The sequence below is a fragment of the Nannospalax galili genome, unplaced genomic scaffold, assembly GCF_000622305.1.
Source record: "Nannospalax galili isolate Female #2095 unplaced genomic scaffold, S.galili_v1.0 scaffold5, whole genome shotgun sequence".
Classification (NCBI taxonomy): domain Eukaryota; kingdom Metazoa; phylum Chordata; class Mammalia; order Rodentia; family Spalacidae; genus Nannospalax; species Nannospalax galili.
The window spans coordinates 3,293,115-3,319,779 of record NW_008353126.1 but is presented as its reverse complement, the minus strand read 5'-3'; the positions used below and the strand labels follow the sequence as shown (position 1 = coordinate 3,319,779).

At 42.0% G+C, this 26,665-nt stretch overlaps 1 protein-coding gene and 1 pseudogene across 4 annotated transcripts in view; one reads left to right on the top strand and one right to left on the bottom strand.

The window, feature by feature from the left end:
* Positions 1-414: 414 nt before the first annotated feature.
* On the top strand, positions 415-1,837 carry LOC103747859 (annotated as a pseudogene).
* A 3,131-nt stretch (positions 1,838-4,968) lies between these two features.
* The window catches only part of Henmt1 (HEN methyltransferase 1), a 25,475-nt gene continuing 3,778 nt past the window's right edge, over positions 4,969-26,665 (bottom strand). For all 4 annotated transcript variants that reach the window (XM_029554712.1, XM_008850429.3, XM_029554709.1 and 1 more), the window contains 5 exons: positions 23,123-23,235; positions 22,183-22,317; positions 9,856-10,035; positions 8,935-9,112; positions 4,969-7,710 (listed from right to left, as the gene is read on the bottom strand). In XM_029554712.1, the coding sequence (XP_029410572.1) occupies positions 7,282-7,710; positions 8,935-9,112; positions 9,856-10,035; positions 22,183-22,317; positions 23,123-23,235 (1,035 nt within the window). In that variant the 3' untranslated portion in view covers positions 4,969-7,281. The remainder of the gene's footprint in view (positions 7,711-8,934; positions 9,113-9,855; positions 10,036-22,182; positions 22,318-23,122; positions 23,236-26,665) is intronic.

Here is a 26,665-nt window from a genome sequence, read left to right as displayed (position 1 = left end):
ATTCTGTATAGTAGCAGAAAGCTACACAGTGAACTGAGAACAAGGCTAAAGGAGGGTGGAAGGCATAAGTTGCTGAGGGACATTTTTTTAATTATTTTTATGTTATTTTTATGTGTATGAGTGTATTGCCTGCATGTATGTAGGTGCACGCATGTTGTACAATACCCACGGAGATTAGTAGAGGGCATCAGATCCCCTGAAACTGAAGTTATGAATGGTTGTTAGCTGCCTTGTGGGTGCTGGGAATCGAACCCATGTCCTCTGCAAGAGCAGCCAGTGCTCTTAACTGCTGAGCCATCTCTCCAGCCGTGAAGGGCATTACATCCTTAAAAACAATTTGGGCGCTCACTGGAGCCTGTTTGCGTCGACTGACCAGAGCCGGCGAATCCTCTGCTGCCAGCTTCCCGACCGCCTGGAGCAGCTTTCAGCCCATTGAAAACACTAAGAATCATGTCCGTGCATCAGTTTCTACTAGAGCCCATCACTTGCCATACCTGGAACCGGGATCGTACCCAGATCGCTCTTAACCCCAACAATCACAAAGTACACATCTACAAGAACAGCAGCCAGTGGGTGAAAGCCCATGAACTCAAGGAACATAACAGACATATCACAGGTATTGACTGGGCTCCTAAGAGTGACCACATTGTCACTTGTGGGCAGACCGCAATGCCTATGTCTGGAGTCAGAAAGATGGTGTCTGGAAGCCAACCCTGGTGATCCTGAGGATTAACCACGCAGCCACTTTTGTGAAGCGATCCCTGCTAAAGAACAAGGTTGCCGTGGGGAGTGGAGCCCGACTCATTTCTGTTTGTTACTTCGAGTCTGAAAATGACTGGTGAGCAAGCACTTTAAAAAGCCGATTCGCTCCACGGTCCTCAGCTTAGACTGGCATCCCAACAATGTTTTGCTGGCTGCTGGCTCCTGTGACTTCAAAGGCAGAGCGTTCTCCGCCTACATTAAAGAGGTGGATGAGAAGCCAGCCAGCACGCCCTGGGGCAGTAAGATGCCTTTTGGTCAGCTAATGCCTGAATTTGGAGGCAGTGGCACTGGCAGCTGGGTACATGGGGTCAGTTTCTCTGCCAGTGGGAGTCCCCTGGCCTGGGTCAGCCATGATAGCACCATGTCCGTTGCTGATGCTTCAAACAGCGTGCAGGTCCCAACTCTGAAAACCTGAGTTTCTGAGTTCCTGCCACTCCTGAGTGTGTCATTTGTCTAGGAGAACAGCGTAGTTGCTGCTGGCCATGACTGCTGTCCAGTGCTCTTTAACTATGACGACCGTGGCTGCTTGACCTTTGTCTCCAAGCTAGACATTCCAAAACAGAACGTCCATCACAACACGTCTGCCATGGAACTCTTCCACCAACATGGACAAGAGGGCCACAACCGAGGACCGCCAACATGGCCTTGGAGATGCTGCACCAGAACAGCATCACTCAAGCATCTATTTATGAGATGGACAAGGAAGACTGTCAAATTTTGCACTACTGGTATTGATGGATCCATGACAATTTGGGATTTCAAGACCCTAGAATCCTCGATCCAGGGCCTCTGGATAATGTGAAGCCGAGCTGGTCTCCGCCATCCAGCTTGAGGAGCAGGCTGACCACGGCTCTGCCTCACGTGGTGTCGAGGAACGCAGGCCCCATGGAAACACTGCACCTCGGATCAAGCAAACTGTGTGTTCGTTTGGGTATCATTGGTGAGAGTGTTGGTTTTAAAGGAGGCAGTAGTTTGTTTTCTGTTTTGTTTTACTTTTGTTTTGTTTTGATTTTGGTATTTCATTACATTTTGACCAAAGCTTCCCTTTAAGTAGTTTGTTACTGAGAATTGTCACACTAACTTAAAGGAAAGGGTGAGGGGTGTAAGTTGTCTGCCAGAAGTTCAAATAAAAATCCTGAATGTGAAAAAAAAAAAAAAAAAACAATTTGGGATTTTTTTTGCATGAATTTTTATACATGAGTATTATTAATGTTTTGCAAAAGAACACGTAGTCAATACAGAATGAAGTATATCCAGTTGTATTTATAAATTGCTGATGAACAAGTTGCATCAAAATTATATAGTAGAAGCTGGAGAGATAGCTTAGAGGTTAAGAGCACTTGCTGCCCTTGTAGAGGACCTGAGTTCAGTTCCAAGCACCCACATCAGGTGGCTCACAATTGCCCTTAACTCCAGCTCCAAGGAATCCGATGCCCCCTTCTGGCTTCGACAGGCACCTGCACACACATGTGCATACACACACATATATAAATAAAAATTTTTAAATATGTAAATATATAGTAAATGAACAAGAATAAGTATAAAAATACATATAGTAAATGCCATGTATAGGAAATTGCTATAAAAATAGGCAACTGGAATTCTATGAGGGATTGTGGGCAGGGTTGCTGCTTCCAGAGAAGCAATGACCTGGAGAGACCAGGAAGTCCCAAGAAGTTATGGGATGGAGGGTATTAATGCTTTAAAAAAATTAAGGTATTATGTCTATTTTTTTTTTCTTCTTTTTTTTTGGTCTTTTTGAGACAGGGTAGCCCCAGCTACCTGGAACTCTATAGCCCCAGCTCTGTAGCCCCAGCTGTCCTGAAATTCACTATGTAGACCAGGGTGGCCTTGAACTCACAGAGATCCACCTGCCTCTGCCTTCCGAGTGCTGGGATCAAAGGCATGCACCACCACACCTGGCACAACGTCTATTTTTAAATTATATATTAGTCTGTTTGTTGTTTAGTTTTTTTGAGACAGCATCTCCCTCTAGCTCCAGCTGGCCTGGAACTTGCTATATAGACCAGGCTGGCCTGAATCTCATAAAGATTCACCTGTGTCTGCCTCCAAGCACTAAGATTAAAAGTGTGTGCCATTACATCCAGCCTTATATATAGTTCTGAACTATACTTTTACTTTCATAATTTAAATTATAAGGTTATTACAGGAGGGGCTGGAGAGATGGCTCAGCAGTTAAGAGTACTCACTGCTCTTGCAGAGGACCCAGGTTCAGTTCCCAGCACCCACATGGTGGCTAACAACCATCCTTAACTCCAGTTCCAGAGAAATTTGACATTCTCTTCTGACCTCCTCAGGCATTGCACAACCCAGGTATACTTACATACATGCAGACAATACACTCATGCATATAAAAATAATAAAATTATTTGGTCTTTTGGGGGTTCCCTGTAGCCCCAGCTGGCCTGGAACTCGCTATGTAGGCCAGGCTGGCCTTAAACTCACAGAGATCTTCCTGCCTCTACCTCCTGAGTGCTGGGACTAAAGGTATGTGCCACTATGCCCAGCATAATAAATAAAATACTTTAAGGTTATTATAGGAAAAAAATTCAAAGGTTTAATTTTTTCCCCTTATTTGGTTTCGGTTTTTAGAGATAAGGTCTCACTATGTAGCCCAGGTTGGCCTTGACTTGTGGCAAACCCCTTGCCTCTGCTTCCTGAGTGTTGAAACTACAGGTGTGTGCCACCACAGCCAGCTGAGTGCTGTATTCATTATTCAGCCAGAATGTAAGTTTGAGAGAAAACGTACTTCCCCCTCCAACCTCCCTCCCAACAGTTCTTGCAACCAGAAACTTCTCGACATGAACCAGTGCTTAGCCCTGAAAATATGACAGCAACAAATACACTTTATTCAACATGTAAAGTACAATGTGTTCCTAGTAGGAGTTCCCAAATGAAGCAAAAGGGGAGGAAAATTAAAATTACATTGAACACTTCTGGCTGGGAGAGGGGCTTGCCAGAGCATGTTAGCATGTGCAAGGCCCTGGATTTGATCCCAGCACATAGTTTGTTTGTTTGTTTGTTTTTTTAAGTATCTCCAGAGGCTAGGCCTGCCTGGTAGTACACACCTTTAATCCCAGCACTTGGGAGGCAGAGGCAGGAGGATCTCTATGAGTTCCAAGCTGGCCTGGTCTACATAGAGGGCGTTCCAGGCCAGTTAGGGCTATGTAGTGAGACCTTGTTTCAAAAACAAAAACAGTCTCCAGAAAAAAAAAGTACCTTAAAAATTTCCCTCAGTCTCGGGAGACAGAACTGAGAAATTCCAGATCTGAAGGTTGCATTAGGAGTTCCAAGGTCTTTTCTCATGTCTGACTTGCTAGAAAATGTTCAGACTGGAACTGAGTAGGGAAGGAGTGATGGGCCATTCAGCCTTGCACTCCAGGGGCATGGTCCAAATGAGATGTGACATGCTCTGAGGACAGTGAGTCAAGAGATAGCAGGTGACAGGTCAAATAAAGCTGATGGCTGAAGAGGACCCCATTTCAGCAGGTCTCCATTCAGCAGTGTCAAATGTGGTTAGGAGCTATGTCGAAGTCAGTCTGTAGAGAGTGGAGGGGACTGTGCACATGCTAGGTGTGCACTGCCACTGTGCTATGGGTCTCATGAACCCTGCAGGGTGCTTGGCCATTCAGTAAGAAACAATCTTACAGGATGGGAATACTCTCTAACTAGGTCTCAAGTATGTACCATGACAGGTGCCTGAATTCAGAATGGGCCTCACTGTCCCAAGATCTTCAGATTGCCACCCTGAGACTAACACAGCTACCTCAGATGCTCACCCTGTGCTAGCTACTATCACTATAGCATTTATAAGAACCTCCCCATGTGGCTAGTGCCCCTCATTTTACACATAATTGGGGCAAAATTCCTTTAGCTAATCTAATTAGCTGTTTTCTGCCCTTTGTTTTGGTGGTGGTGATGATGGTTGGGACTGGTTTTTGGTTTTACTTTTTCTTGAGACAGGACCTCATGAAGCTCCTGGCTTCAAACTATGTAGCCAGTGATGACCTTGAACCCCTGATCCTCCTGTCTCCACCTCCTAAATGCTAGGATTACAGGCATGTGCCACCATGCCTGGCTTGATTTCTGCATTTTACAGCAGGGCTTACAATCCCTAGCTGTCTTCTCTCTTAACAAAGACCACTGTTTCTGTGCTGCTAAGGGTGTTACGTTAGAACAAGTGTCTGAGCTGGGGATGGGGCTCTACCCTGCCTAACACATACAAAGCCCTGGGCTCCATTCCTAGCACCAAAGGAAAAAGAAAATGGCAAGGGGCTGCAAATTATTGACAAAATATGACAGTTGCTTTTGGAAGATGTTTATTAAGTGAAGCACACATGCTCATTCTTCACCATAAAGTTATTTTACACCTCATCTCAGGCAGAGTAGAACAGTTATGAGAGTTGCCTACATGAACTATAACAAAAGTTCCCTACATGAACTATAACAATCCCTGGCCTAGAATGTTAATAAACCTTTCAGTGTCCAAAGAAAGGCATCTATCAAGGTTAGGAGGTAAACACAGTCCTTGTGAGTACAAGGACTGGGAGTGTGGCTCAGTGGTAGAGTGCTTATTTAGCGTGGATGCAGGCCTGGGAAGGGTGGAAAGGTGGGTACAGAAGTATGAAGACAAGAAAGAGCAGTTCCAGCCCCACTGCAGTCATGAACACTTAAGAGGTTTCTGGGTAAGGGATCAAGTCACCAGGCTTCAAGAGAATTGCTGGACTAACTTTGGAGAAAGAATAAGACAAGACTGATGACCCTGACTAAAAATGGGACTCCAGCAATGATACAAAGGTAGCCCTTGGGTGAACCTCGTGCACAGACCTAGAGAGGTGAGGACAGAGGGCCTTTGGGTGTGGAGGGGAAGCATGCAAATCCTGTCTAGGTCACATGGACCGTTGAGTATGCAGGGCAATACACGGAGTCTGCTGGATCAGCTTAGAGAATATAAGGAGAAGCCAGCTGGTTAGAAATGGCAAAGTGATTAAGATTTTTCTCTATAAAAATCTCTGTTCCGCTCCATCCTCGCCAAATCCACTTTCTGATTATTAACCCTTGAAAATTCAGCTTGAAGATGAATGTCCAGAGATGTGTATTGCCCAGGGACCAATTCTGCACAGCCAGAGAATATACCTCAGGGTACTTGGGCTGTCCTGGGGTGTGGGGCGGGGGGACAGACAGCTTGCCCCCATGTCCATTCTCTTCATTTTCCTTAGAAGCCAGACCACCAAGTGGGCATGTGGCCTCCTAGAATACAGACTATACTTCTCAACTTCCCTTCCTACTATGTGTGGGCACAGGAAGTGGTGTGGTTTTGCCTAACAATGAGCAGCAAACTACCCCAGGCAGCTGGTAAGTGGTACTTCTCTTTTCTCCCTCTTTGCTGCTGTGGATTATGTAAGTGGTAAGTGGAGGTTAATCCTCAATTGTCCACCTCTAAGGTAGCAAGCTAAGTGTCCCAGTTATCAAGGCAGACCCCAGGGTCCCTGAGATGGCAGAGTAGCCATGCCTGGCTGGCGTACCCTTGGACTCCTATACCTCACACAGGAATGTCACCTTGAAGCCCGTTTCTCCCCCATTGGACAAAGCCATATTTTCTCTCCTATGGCCACTACCACCCCAATTCCAACCAAATAGCTCCTACAGAGGAGGGTATTCAAAAAATAAACATGGCTGAGAGTAGTTCAGTGGTAGAGCCCTTGCCTAGAAGGTGCAAAGCCCTGGGGTTCGACCCCCAGCACAACAAGGACATAAGAAAAGAAACTGGATAATGCTTATCTCAGGAAGAGAGTTCTGTAACCTTCAAAACTACCTAAAATCATTTTTCACATGATGTTTTAGGCAAAGTAACATAGGCGGAATTTGACACAGATGAGAATCCTAGATTTGAAAGCATCCCCAGAAAAAGTTGGGAGGGTATGTTTGAGGTAGAGTCTTACCATGTAGCCCAGACTGACCTCAAACCCATGATCCTCCTGTCTCAGCTATTCAAGTCCTAGGATTATAGGCATGTGCCTCTATGTCCAGCCCTAGGAAAAGTTTTTCAAGTGGATCTGAACACATTTAACTGCTTTAATGTCACATTTAACACATGGCTCTAACACCAAAATATGGGTGAGTTCAAAATTAACACATTGCCACATCCAATTTCTTCATTCTTGTAAACATCAAATAAAAATCCCAATGTTAAAAGAATATATACAACTTTTAGTGAAGCCCTACCACCCTTCTCAGGTAAAGGGACATCTGTATGTCAGGCATATCCGTCAACTAGTTTAGGACCCAATTTGTGTTAAAACTTTTTAAATGTTGCTTAAATTATGACTGTAAAAAGCTTCATTTCTAAAACTGAGGGTGCAGCTGAGTAGTAGAGTACTTGCCCATCATGCACAAGGCCCTGGGTTCAATCCCCAGCACCACACCAAAAAAAAAGGTTTAAATTCTAAGTGAGTTCAACTATTACTGAGACCCTGAACTTCAGGAAATGTGGATGGATCAACTGTCTTCAGGCCAATAATCCAAAGAATTATATAGGTCAACCATGACTGCAGAACTGTCACTGCTTAAGCACACAGAGTCAGCAATGAGGGCCCGCATCCTCTCTTCATCAACACGTAGGCGGTGTAATTTGGGATAAGCAAGGAGTCTTTGCAAGGGTACACAAAACTTATCTCCTTCACAGAAGGGTTCAGGAGAATTTTCTATCCTGGCCTTTTCAGCTTCCGTGAAGACTGCTCCCAAGAGCAGGTCAGGGCCCAGGGAGAAGTCAGTATCCCTTGGCTTAGGGTCTGATTCCCTTTTCCGTTCTCTCAGCATCCGGTGGTGTCTCAACCTCAAATGTTCCACTTGTATCAACAGTTCCCCGACCAATACAAATTTGAGTACCTTTTCCTGCTGTAAACTCGGATAAGAGGTCATATAAACCTAAAGGGAAGAAAAACAAGACAGATAGACTAGGAAAGTTTTTAAAGCCATCAGTAATTCCTGACCATGTATGTATATGGCCATATATATATATATATACATATATATATATATATGATGTATGTCACAACCTATTCGTTGGAAAAGCCTTAATTTTATTGGGAGTCAAACATACAAACATTGGTCATCGGATCTGCTTCCAATTCTATGGCCAACTATACCCCAGCCACATGCCTACCAGTGTACTCTAAGCCAATACTTCTACTTGGCATTACACAGAAATGGAGTTAGTTAAAAGTGGGGGGGGGCTGTCAATATGGAATCAGTAACACATGCCTACAACCCCAGCTCCTTGGAAAGCTAATGCAGGAGAATAACTGGACCAAAGAGGTAAGGCCATTCTAGGCAACCGATTAAGACAAGGGCCAAAGAAAAAAACAAAGAGAAAGAAAAATGGTCCAGTCAAAGAAAAATGCATTCCTTCTGGAAGATATGTGTGTATGCATGCATGTGTGCATGTGTGTACACACACAAACATGTTAGGGAGGGAACCCAGGACATGCATGTGCATGCTGGGCAAGTATTCCACCCACCATGAGCTTTAGCATGGCCCAGAGGCTGTCATCATTTCTGAGCCAGGCTGGAAAGAAGCTATTGCTGGCTTTCTCTTTGCTGCTGATAATCCTAAGATATTACAGAGGAGGCTGTGGGAGGACTTCTTTGAAGCATTCTAGGAAGACCTCCAGCAAACTGTTCTCTGTAACATGCCTTGAGAAATGCCAGGGAGCCAGGCAGTCTGAAAGAATGCTATAGGCCAACCCTGAGCCAGTAGTCATGGGGCCTGAAGGAGCTTTCTACGGTGAACCTCAAAATTAACATTCAATAGTCCTTTCTACTTTGGGGACTATTTCTTAGATATTTTATTATTTTTATTTTGTTTGGTATGAGTGTACTGCCTGCACATGGATAAGTGTGCCTGTGTTGTGCAATGCCCACAGAGATCAGAAGAGGGCACTGACTTCCCCTGAAACTGGAGTTACAGATGGTTGTCAGTTGCCATGTGGGTGCTGAGACTCGGGTCCTCTGTAAGAGCAGCCAGTGCTCTTAACTGTTGAGCCATCTCTCCAGTCCCAACTCTCGGGACTCTTCCAAAAATATTAATAAAAAGTTCATCATCCTAACCCATGTACCTGCCCTGATAGCTATTTCACAAGGAATACTTACAGCTTTATAAACATGTTGGTCGTGATCCTCTGAAACACATGATCCAGCTGCCTTCCCACCGATTTTCGTGAAGACACCTATCTGGGTACAATATCCAACATGCTCAGCTCCAGCTGGTGGTGTCCCTACCCCAGTAAACTCCACACAGTAATTATAGCACTTTGCCACTTGTGAAGCCCTGAAATCAAAAAAACAAAGAGCAATCACTTTTCTAAACATACAGGTATTGTTAGATGACTTATTAAACAATTATAAAACAGTAGGAAACATGGGAAATACAATGAATCAAAATAGTTCTACACCAAGCCTAGAGGCACATGCCTGTAATCCCGCCACTTGGGCAGCTAAAGCAAAAAGATCAGGAGTTTGAAGCTAGCCTGAGCTCCATAAGGAGACACTGTCTTAAAATTTTCTTCAACTTGTAACTGAGACATTCTTACACAGCTACATTATGTACCACCGAGACTGCTCCATTTCTGTTGAGGAGCAAAGGCAGTGACATAGTTTCAGTTTCCAAGTCACCACAGGAATAGGAAGAGAGGAAAGTAATGAGACAGGCAGAGTGTGGGGTCAGACAAGGACACGCGAAGGCTACAACTCAGACTACATGCAGTTGCAACGACACCGGACAATGTACAAGCCAAGAAGCTACCTAATGGGCATGAGGTTTGCCAAGCCTTCCCTGTTTTGGTCTTCATTTCCGGCCAAAACTACAGGTACCTCCACCTAAATGGCACCCAGCAGGCACACACCCTTTTCACTGCTGTCTGAATGTGGTGGATCCCTCCTGTGCTTGTTACACAGTAAGTTACACAAGGAGACCTTATTGGAATAAAGGAAGAAACAATGTAGGTAAGATAGACATGTCAAAGCTTACTCCCTAAAAGGATTCCTACCAAACAGAAACCTATCTGAACTTACCAGGTCTGAAACTCCATTCTGCTCCATTCAAATTTATGATCTGCATCCCTCAGGGCCACTGTGGGAAACAGGGGGTTGAACTCAGAGTTTGGTGTGCTGATGACAACCATGGCTGGTGACAGGTATCCAAACACCACTTCAGGAAATCTGGCCAGATCATCTGAATCCAAATGTTCTATTCTAAAATGGTTAATAAAAAACATAAAATTAATGTAGCTTCGCTTGCAAGTATTTTCCTCATTGATTTAGCAAAAACATTTTCTGTCTGGATGTTGATTTCTCCCTTCTTTGAAAATCCAATAGTTTATGACCTATGAACAATTATTCATGTCTGAATCCTTCCCCACCCCCAACACTGCCCAGAATAATCAACTAACATCCTCTACTGCACTCTATAGGACTCATTATCAATATTCCTAAACAATTTAGCTGAGTTTGTATATCCCTTGATATGATTTACCAAGAACATCTTACTTCTCTGTACTTTTGTCAAAAATGCATTCCCAGGGGCTGAGGATATGGCTCAGCAGTTAAGAGTTCATGCTACTCTTACAGAGAACCTGAGTTTGGTTCCCAACACCCACATCAGATGGCTCACAACTGCTTGTAACTCCAGCTCCAGAGGATTCAATTCCCTCTTCTGAATTCCCAGGGCACCTGAACTCACACATGCACAAGCCCACACACATATACACATAATTAAAAATAAAAATAAATCTTTTTAATGCATTTTTAGAGTTGGAGAAATGGCTCAGTAAAGTGCTTGTCGTATAATCATGAGGACCTAAGTCCACATCCCCAGCACCTATAGAAAAAACAGGCATGGCAATACATATCTGCTATCTCAACACTATGGTGACAGATGACAAGAGGATCTCTTGGGCTTGCTGGCCAAGAAGTTTAGCCAGTCGGCAAGCTCCTAATTCAGTGATTCTGTTTCAAAACAAGAGGGACTGGAGAGAAGGCAGATAAGAGCCCTTGCTACTCTTGAAAATGACCCAAACAACCACATGGCACCTAACAACTGTCTGTAACTCCATTTTCAGGAGATCCTATATCCTTTCAGGCTCCATGGGTATGTGTGCATGTGGTACACCTATATACACGTAGGGAAAACACATTCATACACATAAATTTTTTTAAAAAGACTATTCTGGGCTCTAAGACAACATAAAATGTTATTATTTAGCTGGAGAGAGGGCTCAGCAGTTAAAAACACTAGCTGCTTTTGCAGAGGACCCAGATTTGGTTCCCAGCACCCACATGGCAGCTAACAACTGTCCATAACTCCAGTTCCAAGGGATCCAATGCCCTCTTAGGGCCTCCACTGGCATTGCACACACAGGTGCACTTATGTACATGCAAGTAAAACACTCATACATACACACAAAAAAAATAATAAATTTAAAATTTTTAAAACAAAACACAAGATGGAGAGTGACTAAGGAAGACATACAACATCTAACTCTGGTCTCCACATGCACACACATGCAAATCAGCATACACACTCACAATGCATTTCCTAGGGAAGCAGGTAGAGTTTGGTGGTAGAACACCTGCTTAGCACACATAAAGCCCTGAGCTCAATCCTTCCCCCTAAAATAAAAAAGTATATCCTAAATCTAATAATGAAGTAATAAGCAAATCCAAATTGAGAGACATTCTATAAAGTAGAAAGATTGAATAAACCTGTTCCAGATGATTAACAGATACCTAAAGGACATAACTACTAAAAACCTTGTGTTTTAAATGATAGCTAAATTTAAAAATAGCTATAAAAATATTCATGGAACAACTGATGAATTTTGAGTATAGAATGTAGACTATATAGCATTACCATCTGAACCATTATTAAATTTTGTTTTGTTTTGTTTGTAGACAGGATCTCACTGTAGCCCCAGCTGGCCTGGAGCTCACTTTGTAGACAAGGCTGGTCTCAATCTCACAGAAATCTGCCTGTCTCTGCTGGGATTAAAGGCCTACACCACCATGCTCAGTTTAACATTGCTAGATTTCTTAATATAGTATATTATGGCTATAGAAGAAGCAGCACTTGGTTCTTAAATTTCTATTTATTACGTGTGTGTGTGTGTGTGTGTGTGTGTGTGAGAGAGAGAGAGAGAGAGAGAGAGAGAGAGAGAGATAGGGGCATGCATGTGCAATGTATGGAAGTCAGAGTACAACTTTGTGGAGCCAATTTCTCTTTCCACCTTTACATGGGTTTCAGTAATCAAACTCAGATCTTCAGGCTTACATGACAAGCACCTTTACCTGCTAAGCCATCTCACTGACCCAAAGCATTAATTCTTAGAAACTATGTTTAAGGGCCAGCAATACAGCTCAGGGACAGGTGCTTGCCCCCAAGCTTGATGACCTGAGCTTGGTCCCTGGGACCCACATGGTAGAATGAGAGAATCAACTCCTGCACTTTGTCCTGACCTCAGCACATGTGCCATGGTGTGTGCTCACACACATACACATAGGCAAATAAATCTGGTAAAAATATTTTAGAAAATATGTTTAATAATAGGTGTTTAGGAGTAAAAGGTCAATGTCACCAACATACTCTCAAATGGATATGAAAAAGGCATATAAGAAATTACACTTAGGGGCTGGAGAGACAGCTCAGCAGTTAGGAGTACTGGCTACTCTTCCAGAGGACCCGGGTTTGAATCCCAGTACCCCCATGGTGGCTAAGAACCATCCATAATTCCAGCTCCAGGGGATCTGATACCCTCTTCTGACCTCCACAGGCATTGCACAACATGGATGCACTTACACACATGCAGGTAATACACTCATACACATAAAATTAAAATACAAATTTTTTAAAAGAAATTATACACTGTGCATGGTGGTGCACATCTTTGATCCCAGCACTCAGAAGGCAAAGGCAGGCAGATCTCTATGAGTTCAAGGCCAGCCTGGTCTAAATAGTGAGTTCCAGGCCAGCTGGGACCACAGGGAGACCCTGTCTCAAAAAGACCAAAAAAAAAAAAAGAAATTATACTTACAAGAAAAGCCAAAGTAAATGTGGCCAAAAGAAAACAACTGGTGTGTAGACTTGTAACTACAAATGATAACAAAAATGGACTGACAGAACTGAAGATGGAGCTTAGTGACAGTGTCCTAGATCTGATTCTCAGCACTACAAACAAAAAGGTAGATCAGAAATGTAAAGGGTCTGATCTGACAAAGTACTACTGACATTTATCTAAGTCAGTGTGCCCTGAAAAAAAAAAACAGATTTACAGAACTACTTCACAAGGGCTTGAGTTTCAAATGAATCTGAGAGCAAACTGGTAGCTGGGGTAATAAGATCTACAGAGACAACCCCCATCCTTGGGGTGCAAGGACACCCTTTATCGTCAAGCTCATTGGCTTCTATTTCTGAGTGTGATGATCAGAAGTATCATGGCCTTTCAACCAATTATAAGAAGGCACACTGGAGGCAAAGGACTGCTGTTCCCAACACACACCAGACCTCAGGACCAGAAGAGGCCACAACGGAGTGCAGGGGTCTGAAGAGAATGTTAGCAAAGGACTTACCACCTGTCCTCCCCAGAATTTCACAAATACAGAGGCTGCAAAGACCAAGGGTTCCTACTCACCCCTCATACCCACAGCACCATGTGGAATCTACTAGAGCTGGAGGGATATGAGATTTTCACATTTCAACTCAGAACAGCTGTGCTAGTAACTCGCTCTGTGGAGGATGCCACAGTGCAGTGGTGCCTGAACAAAAAGTGTCTAACTCTTAAACCAAGAGTTGAGCCTGATCTGTTCTCAGAACTGTTCCTTCTGATTTCTCTTGGAACTGTTCCTCTGACAAAGGGCATACTCTGATTATTTATTTAAACAGCATCCAGCATAATATGAGAAAAGAATGAGGAACTTAGTCTTATGGGGAGGAATTTGTCTTTTCTGACCCCTATTTACCTATTTACAAAAACCACAAACAGATGTTATCAACCTAAGCCCAAATTGTTTTGCAGTATGTACTGCTGATACTTCATAGTTGCCTTCAGCAATAATATTTTCACAACTTACATACACAAACATACATTATTCTAGACCAGGGACAAGGAAGGGTCATGAGGGAAAATAAGGAACATTTTTTAAGATTAAAGCTATATATTAAAGCTTAGCTTGTAAAAATTTATTACAAGAGGAGCCCAAGGCCTAGAAAGTGTTTACATTGTTTTCCTAAAAGTTAGCTAGATTTAAATTGGCTAGTTACACAGTAGGAAAGCAGACTGAATAGATGGTATTAAATGATCTCAAAACATAAGATTAACTTTGGCTTGCCCAGAAGAGTCGTTCCCATATCACTCCATAAGTACTTTGTCTTATTTTCTACGATTTAATTTCCACTTCTGCATATGTCTCAAGACAGTTTTGGTTCTCTGTGTATGTTGCTCAGGTAGATTTCAGGACTCTTGTTTATGCTCCACCCAGTTACTACATCTTTACTCTGCAGCCCCATCTCACACGCTACCTCCCTTGTTCCTATGCCTTTTCTTCCTTCTCTCACACTTATTTAATCCCCTCCACTTTTTCCTTTTTTTTTTTTTTTTTTTTGATCTTTTTGAGACAGGGTCTCCCTGTAGCCCCAGCTGTCCTGGAACTCGCTATGTAGACCAAGCTGACCTTGAACTCACAGAGATTCGCCTGCCTCTGCCTCCTGAGTGCTGGGGTTAAAGGCGTGTGCCACCACGCCTGGCCCCACTTTTTACTTCTTAATTGTAACCTTCAACAGATTAAACTGCCTCTAAAGTCTGGAGAGCCTAACAGCACTCCAACTTTCCCTTCCTATTTACTTTACCCACTTCCATTTTTTTGTTTTCTTTTCTAAATAAATCTAATGCCTAATCTTTATCCTTACCCATCCTACTTTCTTCCCACTCCTAATCTTATTTACTAAAATTCAAGTATAATCCATGCTCTCCTTGGTTGTTTTTCCTCCCACAGTTATTGAAGTCAAGGGCTCACTGTTATTAATTGGCTGGTATGACAGCTGCATAGCAAGCAGTTGTGATTGCTCTCCCAGTTAATGTACTACTCAGGGAATAATATAGAGTTTATACCAGGCATACTTTCTTATATCCAAGTCCCATTTGAACACTGCAAATACTTCAGTTGAAAAAAATAAATAAACCAAGCAACAAGATAACATCAGATGCATAAATCCCTATGCAGTAACACAAGAAACATGAAAAATCAAGACAACATTACTCAGAATTCTAAGAATTACTGACCCTACATCAATGGCATCTAGTGAGAATGAGTTAGATGAAATCCCAGAGAACTCAAAAGAATGCTTATGAGTGTGTTCAACGATGCAAACAAACAGCTGAAGGAGACATGGATGGTAATAGATGATATGAAGGAGGAATTCAACAAAGAAATCAAAATATTGAAGAAAGCCCAATCTGAAATGCTAGAATTTTTTTTTTAAAAAACATAGTAAGTCAAATAAAAAACTCTATGGAAAGTCTCAGCAATAAAATAGATCAAGAAGAGGACAAAATATCTAAGCTTGAAGACAAGGTTGGAAAAACTCAAACAAGGGGCTGGAGAGATGGCTCAGCAGTTAAGAGCATTGACTGCTCTTGCAGAGGACTTGGGTTTGATTCCCAGCCCCCACATGGCAGCTAACAACTGTCCATAACCCTAGTTTAGGGATGCCCTTTTCTGACCTCCATGGGCATCACAGGACATGGGTGTACTTACATGCATACAGGCAATAAACTCATACACATAAAATAAAAAATAAAAACAATATTTTTTAAAAAAAAGAAAAACTCGAACAATCCAACAAGGACAAATATAAAACAGTAATTAGGTACCAATGGGAATTTCACGATATGCATAAACTCTGAAAAGACCAACTCTATGAATAATGAGCATAGAAGAAGTATTTTATTCTAAAGGAATAAAAAACATTTTCAAAAGAATCACAACAGAAAATTTCCCAGAGTTAGGAAAAGCAATGTCAATCCACATACAGGAGGCATTTAGGACACCAAACGGACGAGACCAGAAAGAAACTTTCCCTCATCATATTATAATTAAAACACTAAATATACAGTACAAAGAGAATATATTGAAAGCAGCAAGAGAGAAACACCAAATCACTTCTAAAGGCAGACCCATCAGAATAAACACAGATTTGTCAATTGGAACTCTAAAAGCCAGAAGGGCCTGGAAAGATGTGTTTCAAGTTCCGAAGGATAACACCTGCAACATAGACTACTATACCTAGCAAAGCTATCTGTAAAAATTGAAGGAAAAATAAAAGTTCCTTAATATTAAAAGATAATTAGGAAACACATATCTTGGGTTTCTAAACACCATCCTAGGGCTAGAGAGATGGCTCAGCAGTTAAGAGCACTAACTATTCTTGCAAAGGACCCAGGTTCAGTTCCCAGCACCCAAATAGCAGCTAACAACTGTCCATAACTCCAATTCCAGGGGACTTGATGGATCTGATGCCCTCTTCTGGTCTCTGTGGGCACTGTATGACATGGGTTCACACGTATGACATGGGCACACATATGTGAATGGAAGTGTACCTGGGTCATGCAATCCCTGCAGGTCAGAAGAGGGCATCGTATTCCTCTAGAACTGGAGTTACAATTGTTAGCCGTCATGTGGGTGCTGGGAAGCAAACCCAGATCCTCTGCAAGAGCAGCAAGTACTCTTAACCATTGAGCCATCTCTCTAGCTGAGACTGGATTTTTAAAGAGAACTTGGACTTGCCGGGCGTGGTGGTGCATGCCTGTAGTCCCAGCACTCGGGAGGCAGAGGCGGGCGGATCTCTGTGAGTTCAAGGCCAGCCTGGTCTACATAATGAGTTCCAGGCCAGCTGGGGCTACAGGGAGACCCTGCTTCAAAAAAAGCCCCCCCCAAAAAAAGAGAGAGAGAGAACTTGGACTTTTAAGTTGTTGGGATTTTTAAAGACTGTGGGACTTTTAAAATTGTGCTGTAGTTTATATTAATGTGAGATCTTGGGGACAAAGAAAAGAAAGGTTATGGTTTAACTGTGATGTGCTTGTGTGTCAAACTGACAAGGTTTCAAGTGTGTTGGATAGCTTTAGTTGTCAACTTAACACACCTGGGAAGAGGGAACTCAATTGAAACATTTCCTCTATTGGATTGGCCTATGGACATGTCTGTGAGGCATTTTCTTAATTGTTAATCGATGATGTGTGAGGCCCAGTCCATTGTGGGCAGTACCACTGCTAGGCAGGTGGTCACAGGTTGCATGAGCAAGCAGGCTGAGCACAGGCCAGAGGAGCAAGCCGGTAAGCAGTGTTCCTCCATGGTCTCTGCTTCAGCTTGTACCTCCAGGTTCCTGCCTTGAGATCCTGCCCTGGCTTCCCTCAGTGATGAGCTATGACCCAGGTTGGTTTTAGTCAATGTTTTATCACAGCAATAGAGAAGCTAACTAGAACATACTATTTCTTTCTTGCATACATCAAATTTTGGATATGAATTTTCTCATTGTTAAGAAGTCTTTTCAATGGTCTCACTTTTTCTAATTTTGTGCTCTTTTCTCTTCCCTTTCATAATACTCTTCTCGTTTTTCCTTCCTTTTCTTCAGCCTTACATCCCTTGTACTGTTTCCTGCCCCTTTCCTTTCTCTCATTTATTTACTATTTCCACATTTACCTTAATTTTTTTTAACTACATAGCACTGCTAGTATGCCACTTTCTGTTTATGGTCACAGTGGCTTTAACTGATTTTAAGTGCATTTCTACATCATGTACAGTTAGGTGGTGTTGCTGTCATAGCAGTTTATTTTCTTCTGAGTAGTACTGGGAATGGAGCCCTCAAGAACTGGCTGGTCTTAAGGCTGGCTCAACAGTTAAAATCACTGTCTGCTCTTCCGGAACACCCAAATTCAATTCACAGCACCTACATGGCAGCTAACAACTGTCCATAACTCCAGCTACAGGGGATCTAATGCCCTCTTCTGCTTCTGTGGGCAGTGCACACATATGGGGCACTTACATACATGCAGGCAAAACACTCATACACATAAAATAAAAATAACTTTTAAATTTATTTTAAAGAATAGGCTGCTGGGGCTGGAGAGATGGCTCCGTGGTTAAAAGCACTGACTGCTCTTGAAGAGGACATTGGTTCAATTCCCAGCACCTACATGATGGTTAACAACCATCTGTATCTCTAGTTCCAGGGGATCTGACACTTTCTTCTGACCTCTGTGGGCACTGCACGACACAGGTGCACTTACACACAAGCAGGCAACACACTCATACACATAAAATAAATTTTTTTTAAATAAAATAAAGAATAGGCTACTTATCAAGGCCCCAAGTAAAACCAGAAGAAACAGCCAAACCAACAGACTATTTCCAGCAGAGGACCACGAAGGGAAAGTACTGAAGAAAGAAGGTATCATGATGCCACCAAAAGATCACAACTCCTTACCTTCTGAATTCAACTACTCTGAAGTAGGTAAAAAAAATTCTGGATGGAAATCTCGAAAGTTCCCTGGTAAAAATGATCACTGACCTTGAAGAGGATGCAACTAAGCAGAAGAATGAAATAAGAAAATGAACCCAGGACCTGGAGTGAAAAAACAGCAACATGGAGGAGAAAGGCAGGAAGATGAAAAGGAGACTCAGCAAGGATATTAAGACTTTTGAAAAAAAGAGAAAAGAAATGTGAGAAATGAAAAACTCAGTAAACCAAATAAAGAACACAATAGGATGCATCACTAAATGCTCAATCAAGCAAAAGAAAAGACTATCAGAGGTGGAGTGCAAAGCTGAAATACTGCATTTAAACATTGATAAAAATATGTATTCCAAGTCCTGAAAGTGAGCAACTGTCAAACAAGACTGCTATATCTACCAAAGTGATCTTTAAAAGCGGATGGAGAAATAAGGACATTTCAAGACAAGCACAAACTAAGGTGGTTCATGAGCACCAGGCCAGCACTGTGTAAGACGCTTTAAGGAATACTATGCCCAGAAGAGGAACAAAGTCTAATCATGAGAGCACAGAGGAAGAGAGGAACAGTGGAGAACTGGGAAAGAAATCATCATGTCCAATACAGTAAATAAACCAGCAAACCCCTAAAAATAGGCAAGACATAAAGAACAAGCAATGATCCAACCAAACAGAAAAACAGCCAACAAAATTATAGGAACTAGCAAGCATCTCTCCACAATCTTATATGTTAAGTAGCCTTAACTCACCAACAAAGAGATACAGACTAGCTAACTGGATTTTAAACCCAAGATCTGACTATGTTTTCTCAAAGAAACATATCATGGGCAAAGACACACACAATCAAAGACTTGAAGTCAATCAAAAAAAGCAAGCTAGCAGCTGGGTATGGTGGTACACGCCCTTAATTCTAGCACTCAGGAGGCAGAGGCAGGCAGATCTCTGTGAGTTCAGGCCAGCTGGGGCTATAGGGAGACCCTGTCTCAAAAAGACAAAAAAAAGCATGCTAGAATAGTTAGTCTTATATCCGATTAAGTCGACTTCAAACTTGGTTAGAAGACAAAAATAAAGTCACTGCATATTAAAGTACAATTTATGAAGAAGACTTACCAAATGTAAATCTATATGCACCAAAGACTGGGACTCCCAATTTAATAAAACAAAAACTAATGGGCATGAAGGTCTGATAGAGCCAGATAACAGTAGGTAGCTCAATAGCACATTCTCATCTTTGAGAGGTCATCCAAACTAAAACTCAACCAAGAAACTATAGAGTTAAATTATACTATGGAGCAAACAGACTTAACATATATACATAATATTCCACCCAAAAGAAATGGAATACACATTCTTCTCAGTACCCCATGGGACTGCCTTTGAAATAGATCACATTCTAGACCTCAAAGCAAGTCTTCATAATAACAAAGAACTGAAATAATTTCTTGAATCTTATCAGATCATAGTGAAATAAAACTAGGTTGGGTGGAGGGGCTCATGAGGCCCCACCCCTACCTGAGGATCTAATGGCAGTTAATGAAAGCTGAGGGAGAAAAAGTAATTTATTTATTATGTTTGTGTATATGCACACATATTCATGCTGCATGTGGAGAGGTCAGAGATTCTTATCGGAGTCGATTCCCTCCTTCAACCCATGTGGGTTCTAGTGATCAAACTCACGTCATCAAGCATGACAGCAAGTTATCTTTCTCTGCTAAATCATCTCACCACCCCCAGGTGAGGCAGTTCTGAGAGGAACGTTTACAGCTGTGAGTTGATGGATTACATTTAAATAGCAGAAGGGGGGCTGGAGAGATAACTCAGCAGTTAAGAGCACTGCTGCTCTTGCAGAGGACCCAGATTCAATTCCCGGCACCTACATGGTGCTAGCAACCATCCACAACTCCAGTTCCAGGGGATCTGACACCCTCTTCTGACCTCCACAGGCATTGCACAACAAGGGTGTACTTACACACATGCAGGTGCACCTTACATAAACGCACTCATACACATAAAATAAATAGCAGAGGGATCCCAAATCAATAACTTAATGATGTACCTTAAGGTCTTAGAAAAGCAATGCAACCCAAATTTAAAAGCAGCAGACAGCAAGAAATAACAAACATCAGGACAGAAACTAATGAATCAGAAACTAAAAAAACCATAAAAGAACAATACACAGAATCAAAAAAAAAGGCTGTTCCTTAAAAAAAAAAAAAGATTAGAAAATCCCTAGCAATCTAACAAAAAATAAAGAGCCAACCATGGTGATATATGCCTGCAGTCCCAGCACTTGGGAGGTGAAGGCAGAAAGAACAGAGGAGTACAAAGCCGGACTCAGCTGCACAGCAAGTTTGAGGTTAGCCTCAACTATATGAGAAGGGAGTGGGGGGCAGGGTTGGAAGGGAGGAGGAGGAAGAGGAGGAAGAGGACACCATAATGGCTGGGAAAATGGTTCAGTAAGTTAAAGCACTTGCTGTGCAAGCCTGATGACCTGAGTTTGATTCCTGGAGCCCACAGAAAAAGAGAAGACCAATTTCTGAAAAGTTGTCCTCTGACCTCCACTTACATGCCATGGCACCTACATGCCCATACTCATACACATGTACATCATACACATACAATAATAATTTTTAATAACAATATAAACCATTTAAATAGGCCCATAACAAGCAATGATATTAAAACATTCCCCAAAAAAGAAAAGCTCAGGTATAATTCACAGCTAAATTCTAACAAACCTTTAAGAACAATATAACACCAATGATCCTTAAACTATTCCACAAAATTAAAAAAAAAAAAGGAACAAGACTAAACTCATTCTACAAAGCCAGCATTACTCTGATAGCCAAACTAGATAAGAATACAAGAAACTATAGGCCAATTTGCTTGAGACTATAGACATGAAAATTCTCAAACTCTTGCCAGCTGAATTCAAGAACACATTGAGAAGATCATACACTATGACCAAGTTGGTTTCAGTCAGGGATATAAATGTTGGTTCAACATACTGTCTTAGTGACAGAAACCACATGATCATCTCAATAGATCAAAGAAAAGGTCTTTGAAAAAGTTCAGCATCACTCCATGAAAAAAGCCTGAAGAAAGTAGGAAGAGAGGGAATGTATCTTAACACAATAAAAACTATATGTGACACACTTATGGCTAACATATTAAATGGGGAAAACCTAAAGGCATTTCCACTACACTCAGGAATGAGACAAGGGTGCCCAACCCTCTCTATTCTTATCAATACAGTGCTAAGTCTTAGCTAGAACAGAAAGACAGAAGAGAGAGTGTTGGATATAGATCAGTTGGTAGAATGTTTGCCCATCATGAATGACGACCTAGGTTTCATCCTTAGCGCCACATAAGAACTGGGCATATGGTATACATCTGTAAAACCCAGCACTTGGGAAGTAAAGGCAGTAGGATCAGAAGTTCAAGCTCACATATAGCAAGTTTGAGGCCAGTCTGGGCTACATTATACTGTTTCAAAAAAAAAATACAAATGGAATTTTTTAAAAGAGGCAAAGGGTTAGGTATATAACCTTCCTTTAGTTAGTTGGGGGCGTGGGGAACCTGTCTGGAGGGAGAGAATGCACACATACAGATGATAAGGAAAAGGAGAAAACCATTAACAGGAGATGCTGAGTAATGAGTATATGTTTATTTTGGGACTTATCTTCATATTTGGAATTTCCAAGTAAAATATTGAAAGTAAAAAGACATTCCCACCTGATGAACAACTTTCTTTACAAATAACCAAGACCTAAATATTTAGGAGACTGAATACAAAAATCAATTCTTTTGTATTTTTCAAATTTTTCATACAGTTTAAAACTTACAATTCAATGCATGTTATCAAATCGAATCCAAGCAAACGGGAGTCTCTCTCTACAACAGAGCCATGATACAAGATGATAGTCAAATCGAGATCTCGGGGTTTTACAAACTCCCCTAAATAGGGAGACAAGTGATGCCTGCAAAAGAACCATCAGATGAGTCAGAAACATGAGGAGCACAATCTACCTGGAAATTCTTGGGCTGGGGATGTGGCTCAGTAGTAGAGGACTTACCTAGCCTGGCTGAGGCCCTGAAACTGAGAGTCCCAACCTTTCACATATATATTTACAATTATTATCCCCATCACCATAAAAATAAAAAGACATCTGTAGAATTTGGGTCCTCTGATAATCACCTTCTGCTCATACTGACCCAGCCTGTTTTCCTCTTTTTGTTCTACCACTAGGTCAAAAGGCAACTTCCCTTCATGGTGGGAAATTTGGCCAAAAAGAATATGATTTTAAATGTTTGACATTTTTCTCATTTTAATACTTTGGCTCTTTTTGGATCGGTGATTTTTTAGTTCTTTGTTCTTTAGAAGAAACAGTCTCAAAATAATCTAGAAAGGTCAATGTGGCATAAAAGAACCAAGCACACACATGCCTTACAACCCTCCCTCAGAACTGGTTCAGTCACGAGACCTAACCCATACCCTAGAGACAGGCATTAAAGTCAGGCATGGAAACACATGCCTGTAACCCTAGGGAAAGCTGAGGTAGAACTGAAATTTGAGGTCAGCTACACTATATCACAATACCTTATCTTTAAAAAAATGGAGAGAATCTATTTATGAGGGTAGAGCCCCCATGACATAATGACATTCCACTATACCCCACCTCTCAATGATTTTACCACCTCAGCACCACCATCTGGGAACCAAGCTTCCAACACACCACCTCTGGGGAACAAACCACATCTAAACCATAGCACTGTAAGTATTACCCATTCGAATGTAATTTTTCCTCATTGATATCTACCCCAACAAGCAGCTGAATGCATGGGTAGATTTTCAGCAGCTTTAGGAGCTTAGTATCGCCACATCCCAGGTCTGCAATCTATAGATAAAACACAATGTTATTTCCAAAACATTCACAGCCAGAAAAGTATGAATTAAAAACAAACAAACAAAAAAAAATGAGGAGTCTTGGGGAGATGGCTCAGTCAATAAAATACAGGCATGAGGACATGAGTTCAAATCCCTAACATCCACGTTAAAAGAATCAGGTGTGGCAGTGCATGCATATAATTTCCAAGCTGGGGGACACAGGTAGGAGGAGCCCTAGAACTCTCTGGCCAGCTAATGCAGCCAATCTATGAGCTCCAGGTTCAGTGAGACACCCTATCTCAAAAAACATAAGGTGGAAAGTAATAGACATCCAATGTTGACCTCTGGCATACACATATACACACAAACATGCACACATACATATACCACACACACATACTGCATGGGTAAGGGATTGTACATCAGTAGTGAAAACATAATGAAGCTATTATATGGAAGGATCCTTTGAGTAGAACAGTGTACACAGAAGCAAATTAACTTGGAGCTAGAGAAGATGGCTCAGCAGTTAAGGGCACTGGCTGCTCTTCTAGGGGACCCAGGTTCAGTCCCCAGCATCCACATGGCAGCTAACAACCATCTATAACTCCAGTTCCAGGGGTTCAACGCCCTCTTCTGGTCTCCACATGGGCGCATTTACATGCAAGCAAAACACTCATATACATAAAATAAAAATAAATCAAAAAAAGTATTAAAAAGGCGTGACTTATTTTTTAAGAAGCAAATTAACTGGAGACGTTATAATCCTATTTGAGGATTTATAACCAGTGTTCGAGGAAAAGTCAAATAGAAAGAGGCATTCCTATTTAGAACAATTGCTAGTGTCTATATTTGACTCAGGGAGAGAGAAAGGTATGGTAGTCTCTAACTATAAGCCCAGCACTGAGGAGGCTAGAGCAGGAAGCTGTAAGTTTTAAGCCACCTTGGACTACGAGACCCTGCTTTAAAAAAAAAAAAAGGACAGACAGACCCAGAGACCCAGATAAATCACAGTTCACAGTTCCCCCATTCAGAATCACATTAGGCTGAAGATGTAACTGAGTTAATCTAGTGCTTCCCTAGCATGCATGAAGCCCTGGGTTCCATCCCCAAAACCAAATAAACTGAGTGTGATGGTCTATCAGAAGTTCACCCTCCACTCCAGAGCAAGAATCGGGAGTCCTTTTGTGTGTGTGTGTGTGTGTGTGTGTGTGTGTGTGTGTGTGTGTATTTTCTTTGTTTTAGACAGGGTCTCACTATGTATTCCTGGTTGGCTTGGAACTCACTCTCACTATGCAGACCAAGCTGGTCTCAAACCCCTCCTGCATCTGCCTCCTAAATGTGTCTAGATTGCAGTCTGTGCCTCCACACCCAGTGCAAACTGAAGTCTCAGCATCACGTTTCAACAAACAAAGCTTAATAAAACTCTACTTTCATGCTGGGCATAGTGGCGAACGTCTTTAATCCCAGCACGCCACAGCAGGATCTCTGTGAGTTCAAGGCCATCCTGGTCTACATAGTGAGTTCCAGGACAGCAGAGGCTACAGGGAGACCCTGTCTCAAAAGACAAAAAAAAATTTTTTAAATAAAGTAAAATAAAAAAATAAAACTCTACTTTCATTCGTTTCTCATAATTTTTTAAGGGTCTCCTGTAGCCGTGATTGGCCTCAAATGTGATATATAGCCATGAATGACCTTGAAGTTTTGATTCTCTTACCTCCACCTCCCAAGTACTGAGAGTGCTGGGATTACAGGCATGCACCCCTGCACCTAGTTTATGCTGGGGGCTGAACGCTGGACTTTGTGCATGCTATGCAAACATTCTACCAACTAAGCTACATCCCCAGCCCTAATTTCTTATTTAATAAAATGATCACATTGAACACATATTTAATACTGAGCTGCCAAAAAGGTCACTTCAGATGCTTTGATTAAGTAGATCTGCCTAAATGGCTACAGAGGCATAAATGCCTGCATCTTTGTAAGCATTTGCAAAATGATGGAGTGCAGAGAAAATAAAGGAAGTGCACACAAGGCATCTTAACTGTAAGGCTTCAACACTGAACAGAAAACCCTTCACCTTATTCACATCTGGTCTATAGTCACATCGAGTTCATTAGCATAATAACCAGACACATTATTCTAAGAAAATATGCCTTTCCTCTGATATTGGTGAACAGTCTCAGTATCATCTGATTTGCCTTTTTTGTTTGTTTTTTGCTTTTGAGTTAAAGTCCTGCTTTGTAGGTCAGGCTGGATTCAAACTCCAGAGCTCAGGCAATCCTCCTGCCTCAGCTTCCTATCTGGGAGTACAGCTGGGATTACAGGTGTGTTCCATCTTGGTCCATTTACCATCTAATATGAAAAGATCCACAGTACCTCTGACGCAGTACTGCAATATGCTTGATATTCTGACTAAACATTCCATAAATGTGGATTCTACAAGATTTTCTTCACATTTAAACTTAGTGAAAGGAACTCAGCTCATTTACTGTTCTTGAAGAGGACCAAAGTTTGCCGGGCATGGTGGTGCATGCCTTTAATCCCAGCGCTTGGGAGGCAGAGGCGGGCGGATCTCTGTGAGTTCAAGGCCAGTCTGGTCTACATAGTGAGTTCCAGGTCAGCTGGGGCTACAGGGAGACCCTGTCTCAAAAAGACCGGAAAAAAAAAAAAAAAAGAAAAAAGAAAAGAAAAGAAAAAAAGAAAAAGAAACTCAGCAATCGCGAGTTCTTTTTTGGTGTTGAATTTTTTATTACATTTATTTATCTTGTAAGGAGGGTGCACACTATACATGTGGAGGTGAGAGGATGACTTGGTTGACCTTGGTCCACCATTTGGGTCCCAGGGATTGAACTCAGGTCATCAGGCTTGACAGCAAGCATCTCTGCCCACCGAGCCATCTCATCTGCCCAGCAATCATGAATTCAACCTGAGCCCTGGGCTCCCTGTACAGAGCTAAAAGAATCTATGCTTCATGTTCCAGAACAAGGGAACAACCCTCCTCCATTAAGCCTTAGGTAAGACTCCTTATGTTTCCATTTCCTGCCTCAAATATTGAGAATAACTATTTGTCCCCACAATTTCCCTTAACCACACTTCCCTTAAGCTTCTCTCCTTCCCCCATGCCACTGAATTTTCTCCTCAGACTGATGAAGCAGGCTACCTCAAGGATCCTCCCAGCCAGATTCCATGAGGTGCCTGTGACCCCAGCTACTGGCAGGGAAAGGAAAGAAGGCTGAGGTAGAGAGCAGGGAATCCCTTGAGCCCAAGAGTCTGAGACCAGAATGGGTAACATAGCCAGATCTTATATCCAAAATAGACAGTGGGGAGATGGAGGATTTCAGCAGATATGGTAGCAAAAGCCTGTAATCCCAGGCCTTGGGAAATGGAGGCAGAAGAATCAGAAACTCAAAGTCATCCCTAGTTATATACTGAGTTGGGGG